Here is a 26,624-nt window from a genome sequence, read left to right as displayed (position 1 = left end):
ACTGAGCCACTCGGGAGCCCCAAACTTCTCTTTTTTAATAGAAGTTATTAAACACTTATGATCACCTGTTAAAATGACAGTTTCTAGCTAGGACAGTACTAATGTTTGTCAATTTTTAACTTCATTTTCTTAAGTGACATTTGGGGGAGCCTGGGTGGCTTAGTCAGTTGAGAGTCTGACTTCAGCTCAGGTTATGAACTCGTGGTTCATGGGTTCAAGCCCTGCACTGGGCTTTGTGCTGTCAGCACAGAGTCCACTTTGGATCCTCCGTCCCCGTATCTCTCTGCCCCTTTCCCACTTACACTCTCCCAAAAATAAACATTTTTTAAATAATGACGTCTGACATTCTGTGAATCAGTCAAGCTGTATTACTTACTTTGTGTTGGGATGTGCATATTTCTTTCCTTTTTGTCATCAGGAGAAAGCAAAGATACATCTGAAACATCCTTCCAGAATGCAGTGCTGAAGCCCATGTGTGAAACATTAACATATATCCCAAAGGACCAGCTATTGAGTCAAAAACTCCCTTCAAAATTGGTTGCTGGCCAAAAAACAAACTTACCAGAATATCTTCAGACTTTGCTAAATACTTTGGCCCCATTACTCCTCTACAGAGCTCGGCCTGTGCAAATTGCTGTTTACCATATGCTATACAAGTAAGAATTCTTCCAATTGAATTATTGTGGTGGTGGTATAAAAAATAGAATATATTAGTTCTCTTAGTCATTAAAAAGTCAAAGTAAAAAACCAAAAACAAAACACAAAACTTGATCATGCATTTTAATAACAGGGATGCCAAAGTTTTGATCATGTAGGTCACTATTCTCCATACACAGTTTTCCATTTAGATAGTCCTGGCCATTGTTGGTTATTTCAGAAAACAACCATTTAAAAATATCCTCATTACAAAGTAAGTATTGGTCTTTCTGCTCTTGAGCATGATTTAACAATGAACAATTTAATATAATATGAAATATATTCTGACCCGCAGATTGATGCCTGAATTACCACAATATGATCAGGATAATCTGAAGTCATACGGAGATGAAGAAGAAGAACCAGCCTTGTAAGTTTTTTAAATAATTTTTTTAATTCTTATAATCTACCTCGTAACTTTAGAAGATTGATAAATGCAAAACTCGAAATTTAGAGTATATATTCAATATATCTTTTAAAGTTCTCTGTAAGATATAAATGAAATCTAGAATTCAGCCAGAAAGATAGTTTCTCTCCTTAATTGTTCCTAAGTTAAATTTTCAATTTGCTACATTTTAGCAAAACTTTCTTTGACCACATGATAGGTGTGGAAACTGTATCAATTCCAATATCTATTGAGCACCCACTTTATGCAGAGTAGTAATTAAATGCTAACGGGAGACTATGGTGCTGAGTAATCCTTCTTGTCCTTAAGAAGCTTATAATCTGTTATAGACAGTATTCCTCTATGGTAGTAGCCAGTGTGTGGCAGGTGGTATGGAAGAGGATAGGCAGCAGGCTGTCAGAGAGACAGCTGCTGTGCACCAGCAGGGAAGACTTTTTCTGGAGGAGGAGACATTGATGCTGGATCTTTAAAGTTAGGTAGCACTTCAGCAGGGCGGGGAAGGCCATGTAAGTTAAGGGAATACCACGTGCAAAGGCATAAAGGCATGAATATTCAGGATATGTTTGGGGGTGTTGAGTAGTTGCCACTCAACACATTTTTTATTGTCCTCCACTGGAGTAGAAGCTCTGTGAAGTCAGGAATTTTGTCTCTTGTTCCCGACTGTATTCATAGCACCCAGAATGGTTCCTGGCCTAAAGCAGACCCATAAATACCGATCATTTGCTGAATAAAAGGATAAGTGAGTGAATATGTGGAGTAGTCAGGGAAGGTATAGTGGAAAATAAAGCTGGAAGGGTACTTAAGATAATAAAAGGGACTTACAAATTACATTTTCTGGGATTGGGGGCATATTTGGTAGAAGATGGGAACAGTACCAGCTGATTCTGGCTATAGTATGAATCAAATTATACAAAGAAGCAAGCAGACATGGAGACCATCCTAGAAACAGTAACAGTACATGGAGGGCAGTGTGGAAAGTGGAGAGGTATCTGAGTTGGTATTTGTCAAATCTAGTCACTGTCAGTGTGGAATAGAGAAGGGTTGGTACATGGGATGGTGGTATTGAAGGTAAAAACCTAAGGGCAGAAGCTTGAAGAAGACCTGTGTTTATGGGCTGGGAAAAGGAGGCCACAAGGAAAGAAACATTACAGAGGTGAGAGAGAACTGAACTACAGTGTCAGAATTTGAGAGGATATACATAACTCTTTCACTTTTTGAGAATCTCCTAAGTTTATCCGAAAGTGTTAAAGAGTGCACCAGTTTAGGAAAGAAGAAAATTAACTTACATTGTCATGAGTTAATTTGAATATTGAATTTACTTTCCTGAAAAGACATACACCGTCTTATGCTTTTATGCCTTTCTAGGGACCTGGTAGGAGTTGGTATCCCTCATCATTCCCCTTCCTATAGCTGACGGACTTGAGACCAATCATTTAGCCTTTGTGGCTGTGTGAATTTTTTTTCCCCATCCATAAAACAGAAGGTTGAAATATATCTTTTCTAAAAGGGTCTTTCTTTTAAGTGCTAACTTCTAGAGCCTATATTTTATAGTATATTTCATATATTTTTAAAATAATACAAATATGAAAAATATTTTACATGTTTATAAATACAAAACTTATGTTTTATGCTTACATTTTATGTATTTGAGGGGTGTCTGGATGGCTCAGTTGGTTAAGCGTCTGACTTTTGATTTTGGCTCAAGTCATAATCTCTGGAGTCCTGCTTTGGGCTTTTTGCTGACAGCGCAGAACCTGCTTGGGATTCTCTCTCTCCCTCTCTCTCTGCCCCTCCCTTGTTCGTGGTCTCTCTCTCTCAAAAATAATAAAGAAACTTTAAAATATATATATACATCCTATGTATTTGTTAAATAGATATGAAAAAGTATATATTTATGTATTTTATATACATTCATACATTTTATGTCTCCCAGATTCTGTAATTGCCATTATGCAAAATTAGAAGTTAAAACTGAATTATAAGGGGGACTTAAAAAAAATTTTTTTTAAGTTTATTTATTTTGAGAGAGAGAGTGTGAGTAAGCATGAGCAAGGGAGGGGCAGAAAGAGAGAGGGAGAGAGAATCCCAAGCAGGCTCCATGCTGTCAGTGCAGAGCTGGATGTGGGGCTTGAACTCATGAACTGTGAGATCATGACCTAAGCTGAAATCAAGAGTTGGAAGCTTAACTGAGTCACCCAGGAACCCAAAAATGGTTTGTGGGAAATCATCAGTTTTTTAAAAGACAAGTTATGGAGGAAATTGTGGTGTTTGACCATTGATTCTTAGGTCACCACCAGCAGCGCTGATGTCTCTTCTTAGCACTCAAGAGGACTTACTAGAAAATGTTTTGGGGTGTATTCCTGTTGGACAGATAGTTACTATTAAGCCACTGAGTGAAGACTTCTGCTATGTTCTGGGATATCTCCTCACTTGGAAATTAATACTTACTTTCTTCAAAGCTGCTTCATCTCAGGTAAATAAAGATACAATAACTTTTGACAGTTCTGTCTTCTATGTGTTTCTTTGTTACTGTCCTAAACCGTTTACTTTGTTTCCCCTCCTTTTGAAAAACAGGGGGAAATGCCTCACATTTTAATCGAATCTTATCTGGCTAACTTCAGATATTCTGCTAAATTTCTTTCTGTCCCTTACTTCCTGATCTCCCCTCCAACTCGCCCCCCCCCCCCCCCCCCCCGCCAACACACACAGTTTTTGCAAAAGTAATTAATCTCTGGAATGTGCTTGAATCAGTTTTTTTCTAACTGAATGTAGCCACCAAGTCCTTTTATTGCAGGGAACAAGAGTTATATAATTTAATTTTGTATTGCCATGGTAATAATTTCAAAAGAATTCTATCTTGCTGTTTTTTTTTTGTTGTTTTTTTTTTTTTTTTTTTTTTGGTTAGCTTCTGACTCTTGTGGAGGTTCTAGTCAAAACATCATTGGGAATATACCTTATTTGAAAATCAGTGTTTAGAGAAAGATCTGTGAAATGTTACCTGTGTAATTCAAACTATTATTTCTCATTGGTGAAAATATCTGAGAACTCTTTTGCCCAAATTCTAGCAGCCACTAGATGTCTCTCTTGTCTCATGTTGAGGAAGTAAGACCTCATTGTCTAGGAGGGAAGCTGGAAAAATCTACTACAGTTTTGTGTGTGTGTGTGTTTCCTTTTCACTCTTTAGGCAGTTCCCCATTTTAAAAGTTTTAATCAAATACTATTGAGTCAGTTTAATAAACTTAGGACTTTTTAAATATAAACAGTGGCTTTTTGACAGTACGAATAACCGACAGTTTATTACCTCATATTTAAGATGTGACTAAATATGGCATTCTTTTCAAATGTGATTTTTTTCAGATTTCTTAAGTTATAATTTATGTTGTTGCTGATAGCTCAGATCCTGATACAAATACATGAACAAATGCATCTTTTTATTTTTATATCTAAGGGGAAAGTCAAATCAGAGAAGCAACAGTGATCTAGATATTTAAATTGTTTTATTTTTCTGGGGTGCCTGGTGGCTCAGTAGGTTAAGTGTCTGACTCTAGGTTTCAGCTCAGGTCATGATCTCGTGGTTCATGGGATCGAGCCCCATGTCTGGCTCTGCACTGACAGTGTGGAGCCTGCTTGGGATTCTCTCTCTCCCCTTCTCTCTGCCCTTCCTGCATGTTCTCTCTCTCTCTCAAAATAAATAAATAAACTTTAAAAAAGTAGTTTTATTTTTCTTCAAGCCTGCCACTTAATGTTTGTGACTTGAGATCGTTTTATTTGCTGGTGATACAGTTCAAGAACTCCTTGTTGGGCTTTCACATTTGTTTCTTAAAATACTGTTGATCTCTAAAAAGTTGGAGGAAAGTGAGGCTTCCACGTGTAGGAATTTTGTTCTTATTGTCTTATATTCATAAATTCAGAAAATGGCCATGCACAGGTGCCTGGGTGACTCAGTTGGTTAAGCATCTAACTCTTGATCTCAGCTCAGGTGATGATCTCACAGTTCATGGGATCGAACCCATGGGATTCATTGGGGTTCTCTCTTTCTCCCTCTCTGTCTGCCCCTCCTCTACTTGAGCGCGCGCACTCTCTCTCAAAATAAATAGTAAACTTAAAAAAAAAAAAAAAAAAGAAAAGAACTAGGCATCACTTTTTTCATTAAACCATTGACCTACATGTTTAGGGAAAGCTCTACAAAGAATTGTAGAGCAGCACGTACTGAGCCTGGAACTTGAATTGAGCTGTAGATATTAAACCAGAATAACTGATGTTAATAGCACTAACTAGATAAGTTCTAAAACAAGCTGAGGATTTTTTTTTTAAAAACTTATCAGTCCTAAGTCTGGTTTTTTAAAAAATTTTTTCTTACCAACAAAACTCCCAGTGAACCAGATTGAACTGGAACAAAGCTATGCACATATGTGTGTTTCATGGCTTTACTGAGATGTGTTTCACATACTATCAAATTTACTTACTTAAAGTATACAGTTTAGTATTTCTGCTATATTCACAGAATTGCGTAAATATCACCACCATCTAATCTTAGAACTTGTCAGTACCTGAATTAAGGAACCTTTACCCATTTGCAAACTATGCCATTTCCTCTCAAACCCTCCAGCCAGCCCCTGGCTGCCACCAATCTATGTTGTATCTCTGTGGATTTGCCTATTGTGAACATTTCACATTATGTGGTCTTTCATTGTGTCTGACTTATTTCACTTAGCATGATGTTTGCAAATTCATGCATGCTATGTATGGCATGTATCAGCATTACGTTCCTTTTTTCAGTGTTTATGAGAGAGAGAGAGAGAGAGAGAGAGCGCGCGCGCGCCCCAGTGGGGGAGGGGCAGAGAGAGGGAGATAGAGGATCCAAAGCAGGCTCTGTACTGCCAGCAGAGAGCCTGATAGGGGGCTCAAACTCACAGACAGTGAGATCATGACCTGAGACCAAGACGCTTAACTGACTGAGCCACCCAGGTGCCCCAGTATCACATTCCCTTTTATGACCGAATAGTATTCCATTGTATCAGTATACCACATTTTGTTTATTCATTTATCCACTGATGGACATTTAGATTGTTTACACTTTTTGGTTATGGTGAATAAAGCTGGTGGAGTGTTTGATATGGTGTGAGGTCAGTCATAAAAATGGGATTAGTTTTAAGCAGGATTTTGAAAGATAAAGGCCTATGGTGCAGAAGGGGTATGTGGAAGACTTGGGAGGGAGAGGGAGAAAATCCCCTGGGGAGTGGGGAGTAGATTTTGAGAGACTCCAAGTAGAGGTGAACTTGCTAACAGGGAGATAGTTTGAGAAAGATGTTGGAAGCATATGTCTAATAATGAGGGGATAGTGAAAACTTCTGCTTGTTTGTGAAGAAAGAAAGGGAGCAGTGCCATCAAATGACATGTTTGGAAAGTACGAATGTGGCACATACTTTGTAGGACTCCTCCATGTAATTCTAAGTGTTCAAATTAATGCCTTTTTCATTGTGTTGTACAATCTATTCTATTTTGGTTTGTTCTTCTCTACTGCTTCTCTTGGTTTAATTGGGTTTACTGACAAAAATTCTTTACTCCCCACCAGCTTCGGGCACTGTATTCAATGTACCTTCGAAAAACAAAAAGTTTGAATAAATTGCTCTATCACCTGTTCAGGCTGATGCCAGAAAATCCGACTTATGCAGAGACAGCTATTGAGCTCTCTAATAAGGAGCCTAAAACATTCTTTACGGAAGAGCTCCAGTTGAGTATTAGAGGTAAGAAGTGTGTTTGTGTTTTTTTCGTGGAGACTACGTCCATATTGAGTTGTATTTATTATGCTTTATTCTTGCAAATTTGGAGAATAACCCCAAATGTGAGTTGTGGCCACAAGAATGTTGAAAGACACGATTTTCCATATTCATTTAAATAGGACATACACTTAGATCTTGTGGGTGAGGGTAAGAATTTACATTTTTGAAGCCTAGTTTGTTGAGACAGTTATCTTTTATTCTGTAGGCCAATATTCTGTAAGCAACTATATGATAATGTTTTATAAAATAATAATATATACTTATAAATGAGTAGTCTTATAGACTTATAGTCTTAGATAAGTCTTATAGTCTTAAATAAGTCTGTGGTCTTAAAAGTCTTTATGAGCAAGTAGTCTATATTTATAAGCATAATATATACTTATATATAAGTAGCCTTCAGTTGGGAAAACAAAGATGAATGAAATGTATTTCTTTCACTCCATGAGCTCAGATTTTAGCTGAGGGGATAGATATACATGCATCTAGTTGTACTATAGTGTTTTAAGTGGTTTCCTTGCAATCGGAATTTTTTAAATGCCTTGGAGATCTGAGGAGGGTACTATGTCTTACGAGTATTGAAGTGGATATTCTAGGATTTTTGTATAACACATCAGTGAGCTCTGCGGAAAGTGTAGGGGCCAAACTCCTTTTCATAATTTATAAGAAAGACAGTCTTTAAACTTTTCCTCCTTTTTATTTAATTTTTTTCCACCCCCGGGGGCAGGGGGTGGGGGTCCTCTTTTTTTAAATATGAATGTTCCTCTTCTTTTGTGATCTGTCATGTGGAATACAGAATGCTATTTCTAGGCAGAGTTTTCGTTGTCAGTTGGAATCTTCCTTCTCTTTGCTTATTTTTTGCCATTCTAATGGTTCACTTTGAACGTATGAGAGAAAGCTAATGCTCCAGAGTTCTGGTTTCTTTGGTATGTTTATTTTATGAGCTCTGGCTCTAGCGTTAAGGAATTAAAAATGATGTTCTAGTCTGTTATTCTATGTAAGAAATACCTGTTACTAACTAAGACTTTGTTTTTTCCTCAGAAACAGCAACTCTTCCATACCATATCCCACACTTGGCTTGTTCAGTCTATCATATGACATTAAAAGACTTACCTGCCATGGTTAGGCTGTGGTGGAATAGTAGTGAGAAGCGTGTTTTCAATATTGTAGATAGATTTACAAGCAAGTATGTCAGCAGTGTTCTTTCTTTTCAAGAAATTTCTTCTGTACAAACAAGTACACAACTATTTAATGGCATGACGGTTAGTATTATCTTGAATTTTTTTCCAGGAAAGCTGTCTGAATATTGATTATGTCTGCCATTTGTAGTGTATATCATCACAATATTAACCAGTGGTTCAGAATTATACAAATTGTCTACTTTGTTTTCTGATTCTTAGGTGCCAAATCTCATTGTCATTGTCATTGTCAAAAACAGTGTTATGATTTCATATACCCCCATCAAAGTTTTTGAACATTCGTTGGTTCATTCAAAATATATATTGGAAAACCATTCCAGGCACTGTGTGTCAATCACTTGGGAAATGAATGGTTTAGTAGGGCCAGATCCTTATTGTGTAATCACATATAATCTGATAAAGGGGAAAGCGTGATCCTGATAATCTTTTTTGCACTGGAAACTAAAATGTGGCTCATTAAGAGGAAGAGTACTCTGCGATCAGAGTGGGAGAGGTTCATCTGGCTGAAGAGATTGGATGCAACTTTATGGAGAAAGATTACTTTGAAGTGGGCAAGACAATGAGGGGAAAGGGATTGAATATAGAAGAAGCAGCATTGCAAAAGCAAAAAGTTTGGAGATGAGAATGTAATTTCTGTGACTGCGTAAGAAATACCGAGTAAGCCGGTATTCATATGCAGTAGGATTCCTGAAAGTAAATAGAGAACCAGCTGCTTCCATGATGAATTAGGCCATATTGGGAAAGGCCTCAAATAATAGTCTAAAATAATTTGGTCCTATTTAGCCACTGAAAACTTTACTTTTTTTTTTTTTTAATTTTTTTTTTCAACGTTTTTTATTTATTTTTGGGACAGAGAGAGACAGAGCATGAACGGGGGAGGGGCAGAGAGAGAGGGAGACATAGAATCGGAAACAGGCTCCAGGCTCCGAGCCATGAGCCCAGAGCCTGACGCGGGGCTCGAACTCACGGAACGCGAGATCGTGACCTGGCTGAAGTCGGACGCTTAACCGACTGCGCCACCCAGGCGCCCCTGAAAACTTTCCTTTGAGGCAAGTGACGCTGTCAGAGTTCTAATCTGTGAAATTGCTCCGACTGCAACGTATAGTACTGGCTGTTGGCATGGAGCTTGGCTTCAAATGCATAGCCAGGAGATACCACTTGTGTAGACATCACGAGTAACAAGGAGGACTTGAGTGAGGTAGTATCAATGGGACTGTTCCATAAAAGGAGAGGAATGTTAGAAAATTTGTGGTGATTTTTTGAACTTGTAGCTGGTTAGTAGGTGGAAATAGTCCAACAGTTGATGGTTGGCTTTAAAGCTCAAGAGAATGCGATGGCAGAGAAAGACTTGGGAGACTTCGAAATAGAAGTGATATTTGATACCCTGTGTGGAAGAAAAGGAATAATTAAAAACTCATTCTGTCATTGGTCTGTTCACAAACTTATGTGATAAGCCAAATATTCTAAAACATACATTTTTATGAGCAGAATTTCTTTTGAAACTGACTTTGAATTTCATGAAAATCACTTTAAAATATAAACCTATTTACTAAATACCTCTTGTCTAATAAACCAACGTGCTTACCTGTGTTGTCTTTGAATGAAGACTGACTATCCTATCAAGATGTTTTTTGAACAAAAGAAAGAAATTTGCAAGAAAGTATTACCTTTCCCATGTTGCAGGTTAAAGCTCGGGCTACTACTCGAGAAGTGATGGCTACTTACGCTATTGAGGACATAGTTATTGAGCTTATTATACAGCTGCCTTCAAATTATCCACTGGGCTCAATAACCGTGGAGAGTGGGAAGAGAGTGGGAGTGGCTGTTCAGCAGTGGCGGAACTGGATGCTGCAGTTGAGCACTTACCTCACCCATCAAGTAAGTGTCTGTGTCCACATTGACCTCCCAGATAGAGCACTGCTGACCTGCTCTTTGAAAGGGCAAACTTGAAATACATCCCTTCTGCTTGAGGCTGAAACCGATACACTGTATTTCCTTGGATCAGCACACATATATGCCTAAATGACTTGAACCTGCCAAGCTGTTTTAATTTTTAAGGTTCTACAATCTCTTTCCTGGTGTTTGAGAGGGATTGACTCTACTCCATTGGCATTGTGGATGACCTGGAACAATATGTAGTGTTACGGAAGTTGTTTGAGAGGGACTCTTCTTGTAAGATACCAGACTGATGAATGTCTTTGGAGCTACTTTTAGTCTAAGATTTCACCTGTCCTTCTGTGATTAGGGAAATCCCACTACTCAAAGATCTTTGACTTTTAAAACAAATTATAGTTGTTTACACATTGATACTATAAAGCTTGATGTGTTGGTGCAGAAGCCTTTCTTTCAAGTCTGTCTTTAGTGAAGAGAAATTATATCTGGTTCCTGAAACTTGGGAGGTCATTTTAAAAACCAACATTCAGAAAACAGGAGGTGTGAAGATAGCCAAGCAGATTCTCTCCTCTCCAAATTAAAATTTAATTTTAAAATTTATGAAATTGAATAAAAATAACTTTGGTGCACTTCAGGGCATGTTTACTCTATTTTTCTTTTCTTGTTGTTAACAGAATGGAAGCATTATGGAAGGCCTAGCATTATGGAAAAATAATGTAGACAAACGTTTTGAGGGTGTTGAAGATTGCATGATCTGTTTCTCAGTCATTCATGGTTTCAACTATTCTCTTCCCAAAAAAGCCTGTAGAACATGCAAGAAGAAGTTCCATTCCGCCTGCTTGGTAAGTCCAAAGAGAAATTAGCTTATTTATATTTTTTGTATATTTTGTATGTGTGGTATCTAATTTTGGAAAAGAAAACAATGTTAAACTCTTAAATGTAGTTAATATTAAAATGATTTTTCAAAATCTGCAAAAGATAATTAGTAGTTCACTGAGACCAGTAGCATAAATGAGACTGAAAAAATTGGAAGCAGGGGCCAGCTGGCATCAGAGCTCTTTGCTCTCTTTAATCATCAGCCGTGTACAGTTGCTTCATAAGGAGGTCTTGTCTTCCTCACATGTCTCCGTGGCTGTGTGTAGGTAGAAAGCATCATACTATAGCCTTTGGAAGTAATACTGAGTTGTGTTGATCTTGGAGATGAATGGACGAAGCTAAAATTTTGGTATTCTCCCTTTTCCACTTTATCATTGTTAAGCTTACTTTAGATGTATATGTAATACAACAGCTTTAAAAAGTTCTTTTGACATTCAAAACCTTTTCTTTTTCAGTATAAATGGTTTACGTCTAGCAACAAATCCACTTGTCCACTCTGTCGTGAGACCTTTTTCTGAAAATTTTTTTCCATTGGAAGTGATCCCTGAAGTAAATCAAGCAGAGTGTGGCTTTGGATCCACCTTGAAGTATTGATGTGAGGAGGCCAGTGAGCGTTCCTTTTAAATGAGATCTTCTCTGGAAAATTATTTTGGTTAATGTAATGATCCTAAATCAGGTTTACTTACCTTTAGATTGCTTTGTAAATGTTTGGAAACCTTTTCTTTTACATAAGAATATTACATATTTGAGAGAAAATATTTATATTAATAGTTTAATCTTTTTGTATATTTAAAAATAAATACGGAAAAACCCTAAATTACAGAATTGGAATTTGTGAAAGCACTGTACAACTATATTATACTAAAAAACACAGTTTGTTCATCTATATTCTAAAGTCCAACTGGCACAAATGAATGGAGAAGGTTGATTTCTATCTACAGATATTTTAAGACTTATTTATTAGTTATGACAAAATTAATTAGTATTCGGATATTTGTAGATTATTTTAATGATAAAATGAGGCTAAGCTATTAATATAGCTTATTATAAGCTATTTGAAGCATGCTTTGAAATCCTATAGCAAAGAGTGTAAACCGAACTTTAAGTAAGGTGTCTCCATTTATCAAGGGTTATGAAATTCAGAAAATTAAATTCATGGCACTGACCTTTTGCTGTGGAAGAATTTCCATGTATTAATGAAATTTGAATTGCAGATCTGTCAGTGACTTTATTATTACTCAGTTTGAGTGAGTCTCCAGAGGATATGAATTTGAGAGAAGCAAAATTAGATTATTTCATTCAGGAAGCAGAGTGGTAGTTATCCCTCTATTGAGAGGGAAGAAATAAGTATTTCTGAAATTTAACATTGGTGGAAAAAACAAAAAATTATAAAATGTTGCAGGAGGCTTTCAATTTTGTAAGCAAACTTTGCTATTCTTACTGGCCAAGATGACACTAAATTAGAGATTTGGGGGAGCTTATTTTTTCCAGCCTTTAGAAGTACAAGTTAATAATTTTAGTACTAAGTAAAATTCAGTTTAATGGGCTGAAATGAAGTAGGTGGAAACCTGCCTTTTGCCACAGCACTGTTAACCCTTAAAAAATTGTGCCCAAGATATAAACATGTGGAAGTTTGGAACTTGGAATCATTTTTTGCAGTCTTCCATTACACAGGAAATATTAGCATATCTAGTAGCAAGTTTACTTGAAAGATCAGCTGATCATCTCTGTTGCAAATGTTTAATTGGCAAAAAGCAAGTCATGTTAAATAAAATCACTGCTTACCATCAACTGGGTAAAATGGTTATTATTGAACTAGAATGAATGTGGTCAGAGTATTATAGTCGAGAGTGAAGTATTATGGGTGAGTTATGGACCCTCTTGAGTTGAATTTGTAGATGCAGTATCCTACCCAGTTTTATCTGTCTCTTGGATTTTTCTCTGTAGTGTTTATTATCTTACAGCCTTGAGACTCAAGGAGTCAGTAAGTGAAGAACAGATAGCAAAATTCTACTACCTCTACTTAACCCCTTTCTTAAAATATTCTTTTACGTCTCTCTCTGACATAGTAATCCCAAAGGATTGTGTTACTCCTCTGTGAAAGTTACACACTTTTCCTTTAAAAATGGTTTTATAATAAGACCTTGTTTATAACTTTTCCAGTATTGGTACTTCTTGGCTTCTGATCCAAACCTCAAGAAGAACACAAAAGGGAATAATGGAGCATTGTTTTTCCACATTTGTATTTAGGGCATCAGGCTCTTGGTGAAACACTATAATAAAGTGGAATACCTACTCTTCATACTTAGGAATCTTAGTCTTTGAGACTTGTAAATATATGTAAAGCTTGTTACTGTTTATATACTACAGAAAAGGCTTTCAAAAATAAGACTGAAATACAAAATATGATTGATTAAAGTTTTGTTTATATAGCTTTAACAACTCTGCAGAGCATCCCTTAACATTCTAGTATAAGGACGTTAAAAAATTGCATGAGATTCAAAGCCCATTAGCAAAATTATTAATTTAAAACCCTAATGTAAATTGCAAATTTTAGAATTTATTTTTAACTCTTATCACATGCTCTAATGTATGTACATAAGTTTCTGTGGCTTAAAGAATTAATGTTATTACTTGATAAGTTTTTGTGGTGTGAATGATTAATGTTATTATTTTATTGTTATACCATATGTGCCCATTAAGATTCTTTTTAATGATAAAATATTTCAAATATACAGAGTAATAATATAAATGCCCTTGTACTCTTCACAAACTATTTTGCCATATTTGCTTCTGATTTTTAAAGAAATAAAATATTCCTCTTTTGTACTCCTCCCCGATGCCATCTCCTCTTTCCCTCCCCAGAGCTAATCTGTTCTGAAGTTGGCGTGACCTTTCCTGTTTTAAGATTTTATACTTTACCATGTGTTTGCATCCATAAGTAATTATATAGCAGTTTTATTAATTTTTTTTTTTTTTTTGCGAGAGCCTGTTGTATGTAATCTTTTGTAAGCTTTTTCACTCAACTGTTGTCTAGTATATTAGTTTACCTGCCAGTTCCCCCAATGATGGTCATTTTAATTACAACTTTTTGCTTTTTAGAACCGTGCTGCATGTGTACATTCTTGATAACATTTGCTCATGTGGATGTGCTAGGTATTCCAGACATACGTCCCTCAAATGTATTTTTAGGTAGTAGATATGTATACTCTTTGACTTTAGATATTCTCAGATTGTTCTCCAAAGTGGTACGCAAGTTTGCACTCCCAGTGACAGTTTAAGAGAATTCTGGTTTTCTTGTCTTAGCACCACTACTTAGTCTTACCAGATTTTTAAAATTTTCTAGTCAGAGCTGTGAGATAGTAGCTTTTTGTTTTAATTTCTGTTTCCCTGGCTACCAGGAACCTTAGCTTCATTTCATATATTTACTGGTCATTATTTTGTGAATTTATTGTCTGTATACCTGTTTTTCTCTATTACATGGCTGCTTTTAGTATGTGGCTTCATTTTAATGTGGTCTGTCGTTAATTATATAGAATTTTGCAGTTAAATTTAGTCAGATTTATCATCCTTTTCCTTTATGATTGAGCCTTTTTTGTGTTACGTTTTAAAAATTTATTCCTCTCCTGAGTTAAAAGAAAATTCTATTTTGTTTCAAAAGATATAAATTTCAAAATATGCCTGATTCACCTGAAATTAAATTTTGCGATTGTTATAAGGCACAAATCCTATCCCATATTGATAACCAGTTCTCGTGGCATCCTTTATCAAATAGCATGCCTGTTCCCCATTAACTTTGTAGTGCCTCCTCTCTTATATTACCAAATCCTCTTTCATGTGTGAATTGGTTTCTGGGTTCTGTATTCTGTTCCATTGGCCTACTTATCTGTGTTAATTCTACACAGATTCTTTATTCTTGAAAAAATAGCTTTATAATTAATCTTGAAGAGTAGGTAAGAAGTCCTCTATTCTTGTTCTTTCAAGACTTTCCTTGGAAAGCCGTATTCTCTGCAGTCCAAGTACTCCCTTTCTCTTGCTTATTATTGTGGCTAGTTTGTCCTCACTGTAATAAGTTGATTTATGGAAGAATTTGACAAGTGCCCATCTTAAGTTTTATCTGTGTAACCAGGTGGCCCTTCTGGCTTTGCCAGATCTTATCCTTAAGGTCTTCCAACTCAATTATTCTCAGTTTGTTTGTTTCAAAATTTGAAGCAAAAATTTTGTGTGTTTGTGACAGAATGCTTGAACCTCTCCATGAATTTGTCTTTTTGTTTTATAAAAGTTCCTTGCAAAAAGACTTTGGGCTCAAAAAGAGTTTGGGTGTTTAGCATGGAGGGCTGCTAATTCAATAGCTTTGATAATGTTTGTTGTTGTTGTTGTTGTTGTTGTTGTTGTTGTTGTTGTTTACTGTGGATTTCTTTTTTAAGGATAGCAACTTCTGTGAGGGGCACCGAAGCATCAAATAATGTGTATAATTCGTATCCAGATTTTATTAGGGGTATCCGGGGAAATTAAGAAACCTCTGTATCTGTGGCATTCTAAATTGATATGTTATTTCAAATATATACTGGCTATTGATTTCCTCTTTTATTTTTAACAGTGTGATGTGTCCTATAAAAGACTTACAAAAAGAGACCTTATAAAAGACCACAGGTTTGTTCACTTGAGCCTCTTTGGCTTCTGGTAAGTTACAGTATTCTAAAAGACCGTGGTGTATCGTATATCCAGGTGGTAGTCTTCCTTTTCATTCTTTAAAACAAAACCCATTAACAAGCAGTATTTGTAAGAATTTACTAGTGCAGTATTCAGAATGTCTTTTCTGGGCATTGACCCTTCTGGAACTGCAGAACCAGGATCATGGGTTCTCTTTTCATTTCTGGATTTGAGAAAGCCGAACCAGTAGATGGTAAAATGAGAAAGAGAAAGTGATAATATACTTTATGTGGTACCATCAGATTTAATTTCAATATTGATCTTCTACCATCCATCCTTGCTAAACTTATTTTCTCTAATAGGTTTGTGTGTATGTGTATGTGTGAATTTTATATGTAAGATCATGTCACTGGCAAATAGAGATAGTTTTACTTCTTTTCCAATCTGGATGCCTTTTCTTTCTTTTTCTTGCCTAATTGCCTTGGCTAGAACCTTCCAGTGTTGAAGTGTTGAGAGCAGATACCCTTGTCTGATTCTTGATCTTAAGGGGTAGGCTTTCAGCAAATTGTGATATGAGCTATGGTTGATAATCAGACTTAAAGGTGAACTTAGTACAAATGTGAAGATGTCTTCAACAACTTAGTCTAGGCTGCAGTTTCTCTGATGTAAGAAAATAAGCTATTGGATCCAAGGATAAGCTACTAAGAGACAATGGTATTTGTTTGTTTTTATGTATGCCATGCTGCTGAAGAACAAACAATTAGTTTCTCAACCTCAGTACTTTGGGCATTTTGAGGTGCATAATTCTTTGGGGGACTTCCCTGTGCATTGTAGGATGTTAAGCAGCATTCTTGGCCTCTGTCTACTAGATGCCACTTCAGCATCTCAGCTATAGCAACCAGAAATGTCCAGACATTGCCAGATGTGCCCTGGCTGGCAAAATGACCCCTAGTTGATTGTCTTAGAGCATGGACTGATCAAGCACTATCGAATAGAAATATAATGGGAGCCATATTTGTTATTTTATATATTTGTTATTTAAATGTTTATTTTTGAGAGCGAGAAAGGCATGTGTGCAAGTGTGGGAAGGGCAGCGGTGGGGGGGGTGGGGACAGAGGATCCAAAGCGGGCTCGTTGGGACAGCAGAGAGACCAGTGTGGGACTTGAACTCTTGAACTGTGAGATCATGACCTGAGCTGAAGTCGGATGCTTAACTGACTGAGTCACCCGGGCTCCCCTTTATATATGTTATTTTGAATTTTGCTAGTAGCAGCGTACCTGGGTGGCTCAGTCGGTTGAGCATCCAACTTTGGCTCGGGTCATGATCTCGCGGTTCACAAGTTCAAGCCCACGTCTGGCTGTGAACTTGACAGCTCATTGCCTGGAGCCTGCTTCGGATTCTGCGTCTCCCTTCCTCTCTCCCCCTTCCCCACTTGCGCTCTGTCTCTCTGTCTCTCAAAAATAAATAAAAATAATCTTAAAAATTAAAATAAAGTTAGCTAGTAGCTACATTAAAAAAATGTAAGAAGAAATAGGTGAAATTAATTTTTAATAGCACATTTTAACTCAGCATCCACAATACTATTTCAACATGTGATCCATATAAGAATTAGTTATTAAATTTTTGAGATCCGGTGTGTATTTTAAATTTACAGTACATTTCAATTCAGATGTGAAATTTTCATCAGAAATAATTGATCTGTATTTAGATTTCAGAAAATTTACAGTTAAAGTAAATTCACATACCTTAGTTTTTCCAAATCTACTTAAAAGTTTTCCAGTAACTGGATCACTTTCCATTTTGGAGTTTAAATTTATTGAAATTTAAAATTAAATTTAAATAAATTTTAAATTAGTTCCTCAGTCACACTTGATGTATTTCAAGTCTAGTAACCATGTGTGGCTAGTGGCTGTTGCATAGGACATTTGTAGTGCAGGCCTGGCTTTACATGTACATACAAAAAAGAAAGGTTTATGATAATCTAAGATGAATCAATCTGGACTTCTCCAAATACTTCACCTATGTCTTTTTTTTGTGTGTTTATTTTTGAGAGAGACAGAGTGTGAGTGGGGAAGGGGCAGAGAGAGGGGGAGACACAGAATTCGAAGCAGGCTCCAGTCTCTGAGCTGTCAGCACAGAGTCCAACGTGGAGCTCGGACCCATGAACCGTGAGATCATGCCCTGAGCCAAAGTCAGACACTTAACCAACTGAGCACCCAGGCTCGCCTTCACCTATGTCTTGAAAGTCTTTAGCCTGTAAGAATTCTGGGATCATAGCTTATCATTTGGTTATTTTTTGAATCACACGTACACGGTATGGTTATATGTCCAAATCAGCCATAATTTGATCATATAGAAAAAATAATCCTGCTGCAAATTTTACCTGGCAGTTCCATTCATTAAATAGAACCTTACCTATTACATGGTGGTGTCATGAGGAAAGTACTGTATCCTGATATTGGTCCCAGATTAACCATTATAGATTTAGACATTTCCACACTTTGGGTGGTTGTAGTACTCTTGAGGGATCTGGTGTTCTGTGGAATTATTAGTGGATAAAGTGACCCATATCTGCATTTTGTCGCCCACCTTTATTTGTAGACCTGTCTTCCTAGTTTAGAAGAAGGTTGGGAAAGTTTCAAGTGCTAATGTCTACTGGAGTGGCATTACCAGAGAGATTTTGGATAGTTGCCCTGTTTTTAGCTGCCATAGGACATTAATTTTTCCCATGGCCCTTCTGCTTATGGTATCCTTAATCATAGCTTTCTAATTCTTATAGAACACAGAACATCTTGAGGGCCAGAAATTTGTTTTGATTCTAGCTTTTTGAAATGTTAAGTGACATCTTTGAAATTGGCATTTTTAAATCCATTTTTGAAATTAAAAAAAAGGACAAGCCCATCTGCCTTTACAAATTAGTTCTTGAGGATACCCCAGAATATTGGTTGAAATTTTTCCTGGGTCAGTTTCCGGAATCTGCTATTTAATTCATCGTTTGTTTATAATTTTGAATTTTGTCCAATCCATCCATAAAGGAAAGGCTCTTGGAATGGCCTTATGTACTACATTTCCTATTTGCTTTCCCTTTCAAGGTCAGACCTTGAATTATGAAGAACTGGGTTATTTAAACCATCTCCTAGTTTTGGTATTTTTGTTGTTGGTTTTGCTGCCTTCTTTTTAATGTTTATTTTTGAGAGCGTGCACGCATACAAGTGGAGGAGGAGGGGGTTGAGGACAGAGGATTGAAGCAGGCTCTATGCCGACAGCAGAGAACCGAGTGCAGGGCTCAGATGCACAAACCGTGAGTCATGACCTGAGCCAAAGTCAGATACTTAACTGATTGAGCCACCCAGGCACCCTGGTTTTGCTGCTTTTAGCTATTTTGTTCCCATCCGAGTATCCAATAATTAAGTGAACTGGTTGGTACAGACTCCAGGACAATCAATATCTATAAAATTTTGAACTCTACAGCAGATTTGTCTTCTTAAGGTTAAGAAAATCCTTTATTTCTTATAGCTCTCTACTTGATTCCAGGCTAAGGATCAAATATTAGTTTCTTTAGATCTGCATTCTGTCCCAGTAGTTTTGAAGGGCTATGATATGATGTAATTGATCTTCCCTAAAAAGAACCTTGAGCAAAAGAGCACTTCTTTTGGAGGTAAAAGAAGGTGCAGAGGGATAGAAAGTTTGAATGGATGGTAAAGATAAAACTGGGTAGAAAAAAGGTGCCAGGAGGGCGGTCTCAGAACGTTTGAATGGCAGTGAGTCACTGTTTCCTTTTGAGGCCTCCACATATCAATCAAAAGTTGACTGTTGCATATTTTAGTCTTCCCCCCCCTTCCGATTTTTCTAGAGCTCCTTTGAATATATTAATTTTGATGAGAAGTTCCTTATAATGGCTATAAGTAATGCGAGTCATTTTGTAGCAAACTTTTGCCAAGTTAAGCACAAGAGTTAGAATTGTAGTGTGAAGACTGTCAGGAGGAGGTTGTGCCTTTGCCGTAGACAAATCAATGACAAGAAAAAGACAGTGCATTTATCAAAGGGTGTTTGTTAATGGTAGATGGGGTTGCCCAGCTAAGTGGAGAATAGGGAGGAGCTGGTGATCAGTGACCCCAAACACTGATGATCCTGAGATACAGACTAAACAAAGTGAACTTGTTTTACAAATTGCCCGGCCTTGAGGAATACTCATGAAGATTTCACAGATGACCCAAGGCAAAATTTGACCAATCATTTTAGCAGCCAATTGTCATCAGTCTAATGGACCATTAGTCTTTAGGGCCAATTTATATTGATTTGGAGTCTTAGCCTATGCCTCCATCTGTTCCCTATGAAGCACTTCCTTATACATTCAACACACACAAGACAATAAGGGGCAAAACAACACATAATACAAAATTTTGTGTAAATTTGTATGAATAGGTGAACAAAAATGATGAAAACAAGCGGTGGGAGCATAGGTAGGTTAATGGGAAAAATCTTTACCAAATGGTTCACTTCTAAATCAGAAGGTCTGATTATCATGTGGACAAAACAAAGTATAATAAGTACCTTATCATATGAAGATCTATTTGTTTAGTAGAAGTCTTAGATGAAATAAATTCAGCAATAAGAACTCAATGAAACTGCCCAAAGTTCAGATTGTTTTTGAGAAACTCATCTGGCAACAGAATTGAGAACTATTGGGAGTGTGGGGCTCAAGAAGCCACTGATCTTTCCTGTTGGTCCAAGAATCCATTGGAATACTGTCAAGTGAGGTATTATAAGTAATTTTGCGAGAATTGTCCAAAGAAGAGATCAAGATTACCACCTGATAACTAAAGCAAGAACTGGGAAAGGGAGAGTGATGCTGGTTAGACCTTTCATTTTGAGTAACCAACTGCTAATTTCATATGAGGCTTTTGAGTCAGGGATTGTTGTGTTGGTTACAGAGGTGGAGAAAATTGATGTCAGCCTCACAAACATAGTTATTCTGGCAAGACATGCCGGTCAGGTGGCTTTCAGCAGATTACTGGTAAGTTTATTGTTGATTGGTTGACCTTCAAAGTATGAGACTGTCACTGAATGGCTTCTGATACAAGTTGTCAGTGATCAATTAAGATTAAACTGAGGCAAGTTATACATGATTCAAACAGGTTTAAAACTGGCTCCGATTTACTTGTTACTGGCTGTAGAACAGTCTTTTATTCACTTTTAGTAGGCTCTTTTATTCCTAATAGATTTGTCAGTTCTATAGACGTTTTTGCTAGCCTTACTTTTTAAAAAATGAAGTGAAATTCAGATGCATGTAATTAACCATTTTTAAATGGCCGGTTTAGTAACATTTAATACATTAGCAGTTACTCCCCACCCTACCCTAACCACCAATGTACGTTCTGTCTCTACGGATTTACCTATTCCAGATATTTCATATAAATGGAATTGTACAACATGTGACCTTGTGTCTACTTTCTTTCACTTGGCATGTTTTCAAAGCTCTTCCACATTGTCGCACAAATCGGTACTTCATTCCTTTTTTATGGCTGAATAGGATTCCATAGCATATGTATGCCACAATTTGTTTATCCATTCTTCTCTTTTAAACAAAATATTTTTTTAACCTTTATTTATTATTGACAGACAGACAGAGACAGAGCATGAGCAGGGGAGGGGCAGAGAGAGAGGGAGACACAGAATGCGAAGCAGGCTCCAGGCTCTGAGCTGTCAGCACAGAGCCCGACGCGGGGCTCGAACTCACAAACCGCGAGATCACGACCTGAGCTGAAGTTGGACACCCAACCGACTGAGCCACCCAGGGACCCCTCCATTCTTCTCTTAATGGGCAATGAGAGTAGGTTTCTACCTTTTTGCTGATGTGAATAGTGCATCTATGAACATTCATGTACAAGTATTTTTATGAGAACATGTTTTCAATTCTTTGGGGTATGTACCTAGGAGTAGAATCGCTGGTAGTTCTGTGTTTCACTTTTTGAGGAAACACCAAACTGTTCTCCACACCAGCTGCCACATTTTATATTCTCAGCAGTGTATGAAGGTTCCAAAATCTTCCATCCTCACCAACACATGCTGGTTTGCTTTTTTCCCCAGTCATAGCCATCCTAGTGGATGTGAAGTGGTGTCTCATTGTGGTTTTGATTTGAATTTCTCTGATGACCGTTGGTGTTGAGCATCTTTTTGTATGTTCATTGACCATTGTGTATGTTCTTTGGAGAAATATCTATACAAATCGTTTGCTCGTTTTAAAAATGTTTTGTTGTTGTTGTTGAGTCATAAGACCTTACATCCACACACAGGACTGGATACTAGAGCAAGATCTCCTTTTTATTTAAAAAAAAAATTTTTTTTTAATGTTTATTTTTGAGAGAGAGAGAGAGAGAGACAGAGAGAGACAGAGAGAGACAGAGCATGAGCAGGGGAGAGGCAGAGAGAGAGAGAGGGAGACACAGAATCTGAAGCAGGCTCCAGGCTCTGAGCTGTCAGCACAGAGCCCGACGCGGGGCTCGAACTCACGAACCGCGAGATCAAGACCTGAGCTGAAGTCAGACGCTTAACCGACTGAGCCACCCAGGCGCCCCAAGATCTGCTTTTTAGAGGGATGTTGATGCTGTTTCATTTGGGGAGAAGTACTTGAGAACTCAATGAGGTTTGTCTCTGAATGACAAAAAATCCGAAGTAAATGTGCTTTAAACAAGAAATTTCTCTCCTTGTAAATGAAGTCCAGAAGTTAGCAGGTCAGGGCTGTTATAAAAAGCTCTATAATCATGTTGGGCCTAGGTTTCTTAGTTGTTGCTTCACCGTTCTCAAATTGTGGTTCCACTCCACGGTCCGGGTTGGCCAGTGACGCTGTGGCTAGTTTTGAGCACTTTACAGTCAGCGCGAAGGATAAGAGATGAATATGCATGAAGTCTCCAAGTGGCACTTTTGCTCCGTTCTCTCTCTCCTGCCCTACCGAGTGAGGACTTTTCACCGTGAAACATGTGTAACATTTGTGTCTTAGATCTTTCCCTGTTTTGTCGTTTTAGTCTTTGTTCTCTTCATGTTTTTATCATCTGTGCTCTAGTAGTTAGTTAATAACTTACAAAAAAGTTATTTTTAATACCTTTAGTCCGGTCACAGTGAATTTTTTGAATTTCAATTTACATTCATATGTTGTTACAGTATAGTATTATAGAGGGATAAATAAAAATATTTTAAGCACTGAAGTATGCCATAATTCTGTGAGGAAAGTGGAATAAAAATTCTGACCCAATGAACGATGTTAATTAAACGTCTGACTGTTCAAGAGTTTGTTCTCGTATTATTTTAGAGATGATAGTGGGAGGCTGGGGTGTGGAATCAGATTGCTATTGTGCTGATCAAATTGTTAGGGCAGCTATCTTATTTAAACTCATGATGGTACATGTTAGTTACCAATTTAAGACTATGTGAAGCGGTACATACTTTCCCAAAATTTGTTTAGAGGTCTGCAAGCAATAAAATTTGATGACACTGTTCTGGCAGATGACAAGTGTAAGGTGGGCTGGCAGGTTCCCATACCAGACTCGACAGATCTGTGTCGATAGTTTTATAGAGATTGAAAAATATTTTTAACTTGAGATTTGGTGCTAGAGGATCTGTCACGAATAGCATGTCACACTGTCTGTCTTCTAGGTGAGCCAGTCAAGTTAGGGTGCTAGGAAATGTTGAATAAATCGCTTTACTACTTGGGCCAGATCTTCCAGAGGCTCTGTCGCTAGGATTCTAACCAATGCTGGAAAAGAGAGAAATCAAACAGAACTCTTTGTTGTCAGAGCTAAATTCTTCCCTAATGACAGAACTGAAAAGGTTATATTTTCTATCAACAGAAGAATATACATCTTGACATGTCTTACTAGCCATGGTTTTGTGGTTAATTGTCACAAGATTATAATTAATTAAATTTTTGGAAAGCGCTTTCCTTAATTTAACACCTCCTCACGCCTCATGTGGAGCTTTGTCATAGCCAACTTGCCAGTAGTTCTGAGGACAGTGCCTCTAGAATTTCACATCTTGTCTCACTGTGCTGGCAGGACCTCTCAGTGAGCAGTCTTCCTTGTTTCTTGATTAGCTTTGTGACGGAATATTTCAAGTACTAACCACGATATACATGTATAGATTTGGGGTACGTACTGTGTGTTGGGAGGTTTCTTTCTGTTCTTTGCTTATATTTTGAAGTCCTGAATGGATGATGAGTTTTATCAAATGCTTTTTCTACATCTGTTTAAATGCAAGGTTTGGGGCGCCTGGGTGGCGCAGTCGGTTAAGCGTCCGACTTCAGCCAGGTCACGATCTCATGGTCCGTGAGTTCGGGCCCCGCGTCAGGCTCTGGGCTGATGGCTCGGAGCCTGGAGCCTGTTTCCGATTCTGTGTCTCCCTCTCTCTCTGCCCCTCCCCCGTTCATGCTCTGTCTCTCTCTGTCCCAAAAATAAATAAATAAACGTTGAAAAAAAAATTTTTAAAAAATAAAAAATAAATAAATGCAAGGTTTTTTGTTTTTTGTTTTTGCCTTCCTCTGTCCTTGAGGTGGATTACATAAATAGATTTTCTAATGTTGAACAATTCTTGTGTTCTTGGGATAAAGCCTACTTGGTCTTGATCAATGCTATTATTACTAATAATATATTTGTGAGCTTTAAAAATATTTTTTCAAATTTTGCATCTTGGTTCACAAATAAAATCAACCTATGATCTTTCTTGTACTGTATTTATATTCATAAGTGAGATTAACCTATAATTTTCTTACATTGTTTCTGTTTGTTTTTGCTATCAATGATATACTAGAATCATAAAAACCCTTGTCTCTGTCTGTCCCAAAAATAAATAAAAAACATTAAAAAAAAAAAATTTAATAAAAAAAAAAGGGGCGCCTGGGTGGCGCAGTCGGTTAAGCGGCCGACTTCAGCCAGGTCACGATCTCGCGGTCTGTGAGTTCGAGCCCCGCGTCAGGCTCTGGGCTGATGGCTCGGAGCCTGGAGCCTGTTTCCGATTCTGTCTCCCTCTCTCTCTGCCCCTCCCCCGTTCATGCTCTGTCTCTGTCTGTCCCAAAAATAAATAAAAAACATTATAAAAAAAAAAAAAAAATTTAAAAAAAAAAAACCCTAAAACATTAGGGTTCTTGAATGTTTGGTAAAACTCACCTATAAAATATCTGGTGCTTTTATGGAGTGAAAGGAGAATGGGCAGGTACTCAACTAATTCAATGGCTTTAAATGTCAGAGACTCTTTAAAGTGTTTGTTGTAGTTTTTCACAAGTTTTATTTTTTTAGGAAGTTATCCATCTGTTTTCAAATTTGTTGCTATAAAGTTATTCATGGTATTTTCTTAAGGTTTTTAATATTTATACTCTATTTGCAAATATGATTTTTTCATCCCTAATATTTATTTGTGCCTCATTTCCTTTCTCTTGGTCTACTTTATTAGAGTTCTATCTAGTTAATCTTCCCAGAGAACACGTTTTTGTTTTAACTGCTCAGATTCTCTTATGTTTTATTAATTCTGTTATTTCTTTATACTTTCTGATAGTTTATCCTTATACTCTTTGTAACCTGTTGAGTTGAATGTTTACTTATTACTTTATTTTTTTTTTCTAATTTTTTTTTTCTAATAGATGCATCTGGGGGATGTGTTTCTATATACTTCTTGAACTATATTCCACAAGTGGTGATATGTGGTGCTTTTTCACCTTACAATTTTCAATATGATTGTTAATTTGGCCCAGTTATCTAAAAGTGAGGATTTTTAATTCTTTGTTTCAAAAATATAGGAAGCATTTTGGCTATTTTATTTTCACTTTTTGAAATAAATTTCTACATGGATTTCATTGTGGTTATGATTTCTACTTCACTGTGGTACTGTTTTCCTCTGGCATACTGTCCTCCTAAGGCATGAATCACTAAGTCCAGCTCACGCTCAAGGGGGGCAGAAGTAGCCTCCACCTTTTGAAGGGAGGAGTGGCACAGAATTTGTGGACATAACGAAAAGCCCCACGGTGAAGAGAACGCACATACAGATTTTGATGGAGCAGGGTTATGCCAAAAACGGTGTTCTTTTGAAGAAAGCTATGAAGCAGAAGTGAATTTAAGATTGGTTGAGGTGACTATAGAATTTAGGATTACATCCAGACTGTGCTGTGCGGTCAAATAGCCTGTAGTTAATTTATACACACACACACACACACACACACACACTCTTTATACTAACTAAATGATATAAACGCTCCAGCTGATATTAAACAATGTACTTCAGCAGAGCAGTGCGTTCCTTTTCTCTTTGCTGCTGTCATAAATTAGGCTTTAGATACTTTTGAGACTTTGAGCTTCTGTTGTAATTCACTGTGAATGTCCCCGAAAAGCATCAAACCTTTTCTAACAAGTCCTCTACATTTTGGTTGCATTTTACTTACACTCGGTCAGAAAACTGATGAAAGAAAATGGCATTTACCATACACCATAGGAGCCAGGGAGACAGCAGCACTTAGCGAATCCACTAAATAGCACCATCTACTTCAAAACTATGATTATTTTAAGATGACTGCTCAAAGACCATGGTTTTATCGCATGGTACTGCAGAAAATACATTTATACATAACTTTGGGAAGCATGACTTTTCATTTGAGCAATTCAAGTGATTATTCTAAAATAATTTCATTTTCTGTTCTAGTTTTTCTGATTTCACATATGAAAAGCAAAGCTATAATTGTGGATGTGTTTCGTTAGCAGATCTTTGGAGTTAAAGGGTGCCAGTTTTCTATTAATGTCATCAGATACGTCAAAAGAGATCAGTTAAATCAATGCCAAAATTGGTTCAAAATTTTAAAAATTCAGTTCAAGGAACTAAAACTTTCTGGAAATTCATTCTGTTGAAGATTCAACATCTGACAATATTGTGCAAGTTACAAATTAAGTTAAAAAGCTCAACACTGAATAGATACCTGTTTGTTTTGATGGTTTTATTATCTATTACTATACCCCAAAACATAGCGGTTTTTAAAAATGTTTTATTTATTTCTCTAAAAATATGTTTTTAATGTTTATTTTTGAGAGAGAGCGAGCTAGCATGAGGGGGTAGGGGCAGAGAGAGAGGGAGACAGAATGCAAAGC

General features: G+C 37.0%; 1 protein-coding gene and 1 long non-coding RNA gene across 3 annotated transcripts in view; both read left to right on the top strand.

Annotated features, from left to right (window-relative positions):
- Window positions 1-12,641, top strand: part of LTN1 (listerin E3 ubiquitin protein ligase 1) — a 62,334-nt gene extending 49,693 nt beyond the window's left edge. The window contains exons 23-30 of one of the 2 annotated variants that reach the window (XM_058731816.1): window positions 419-656; window positions 992-1,066; window positions 3,389-3,575; window positions 6,678-6,849; window positions 7,924-8,144; window positions 9,765-9,959; window positions 10,649-10,816; window positions 11,306-12,641. In XM_058731816.1, coding sequence (XP_058587799.1) covers window positions 419-656; window positions 992-1,066; window positions 3,389-3,575; window positions 6,678-6,849; window positions 7,924-8,144; window positions 9,765-9,959; window positions 10,649-10,816; window positions 11,306-11,368 — 1,319 coding nt within the window. In that variant the 3' untranslated portion in view covers window positions 11,369-12,641. Of the gene's footprint in view, window positions 1-418; window positions 657-991; window positions 1,067-3,388; window positions 3,576-6,677; window positions 6,850-7,923; window positions 8,145-9,764; window positions 9,960-10,648; window positions 10,817-11,305 lie in introns of those variants that run through there. The other variant, XM_058731817.1, reaches the window with a different exon arrangement.
- Window positions 12,642-15,232: 2,591 nt separating this feature from the next.
- Window positions 15,233-24,218, top strand: LOC131512753 (uncharacterized). The gene is made up of 3 exons (XR_009262287.1): window positions 15,233-17,235; window positions 17,441-23,757; window positions 24,010-24,218. It is a non-coding gene; the product is annotated as an uncharacterized LOC131512753 (long non-coding RNA).
- The last annotated feature ends 2,406 nt before the right edge of the window (window positions 24,219-26,624 follow it).

The sequence above is a fragment of the Neofelis nebulosa genome, chromosome 5 (assembly GCF_028018385.1).
Source record: "Neofelis nebulosa isolate mNeoNeb1 chromosome 5, mNeoNeb1.pri, whole genome shotgun sequence".
Classification (NCBI taxonomy): domain Eukaryota; kingdom Metazoa; phylum Chordata; class Mammalia; order Carnivora; family Felidae; genus Neofelis; species Neofelis nebulosa.
This window is presented reverse-complemented; position numbering and strand designations above follow the sequence as displayed.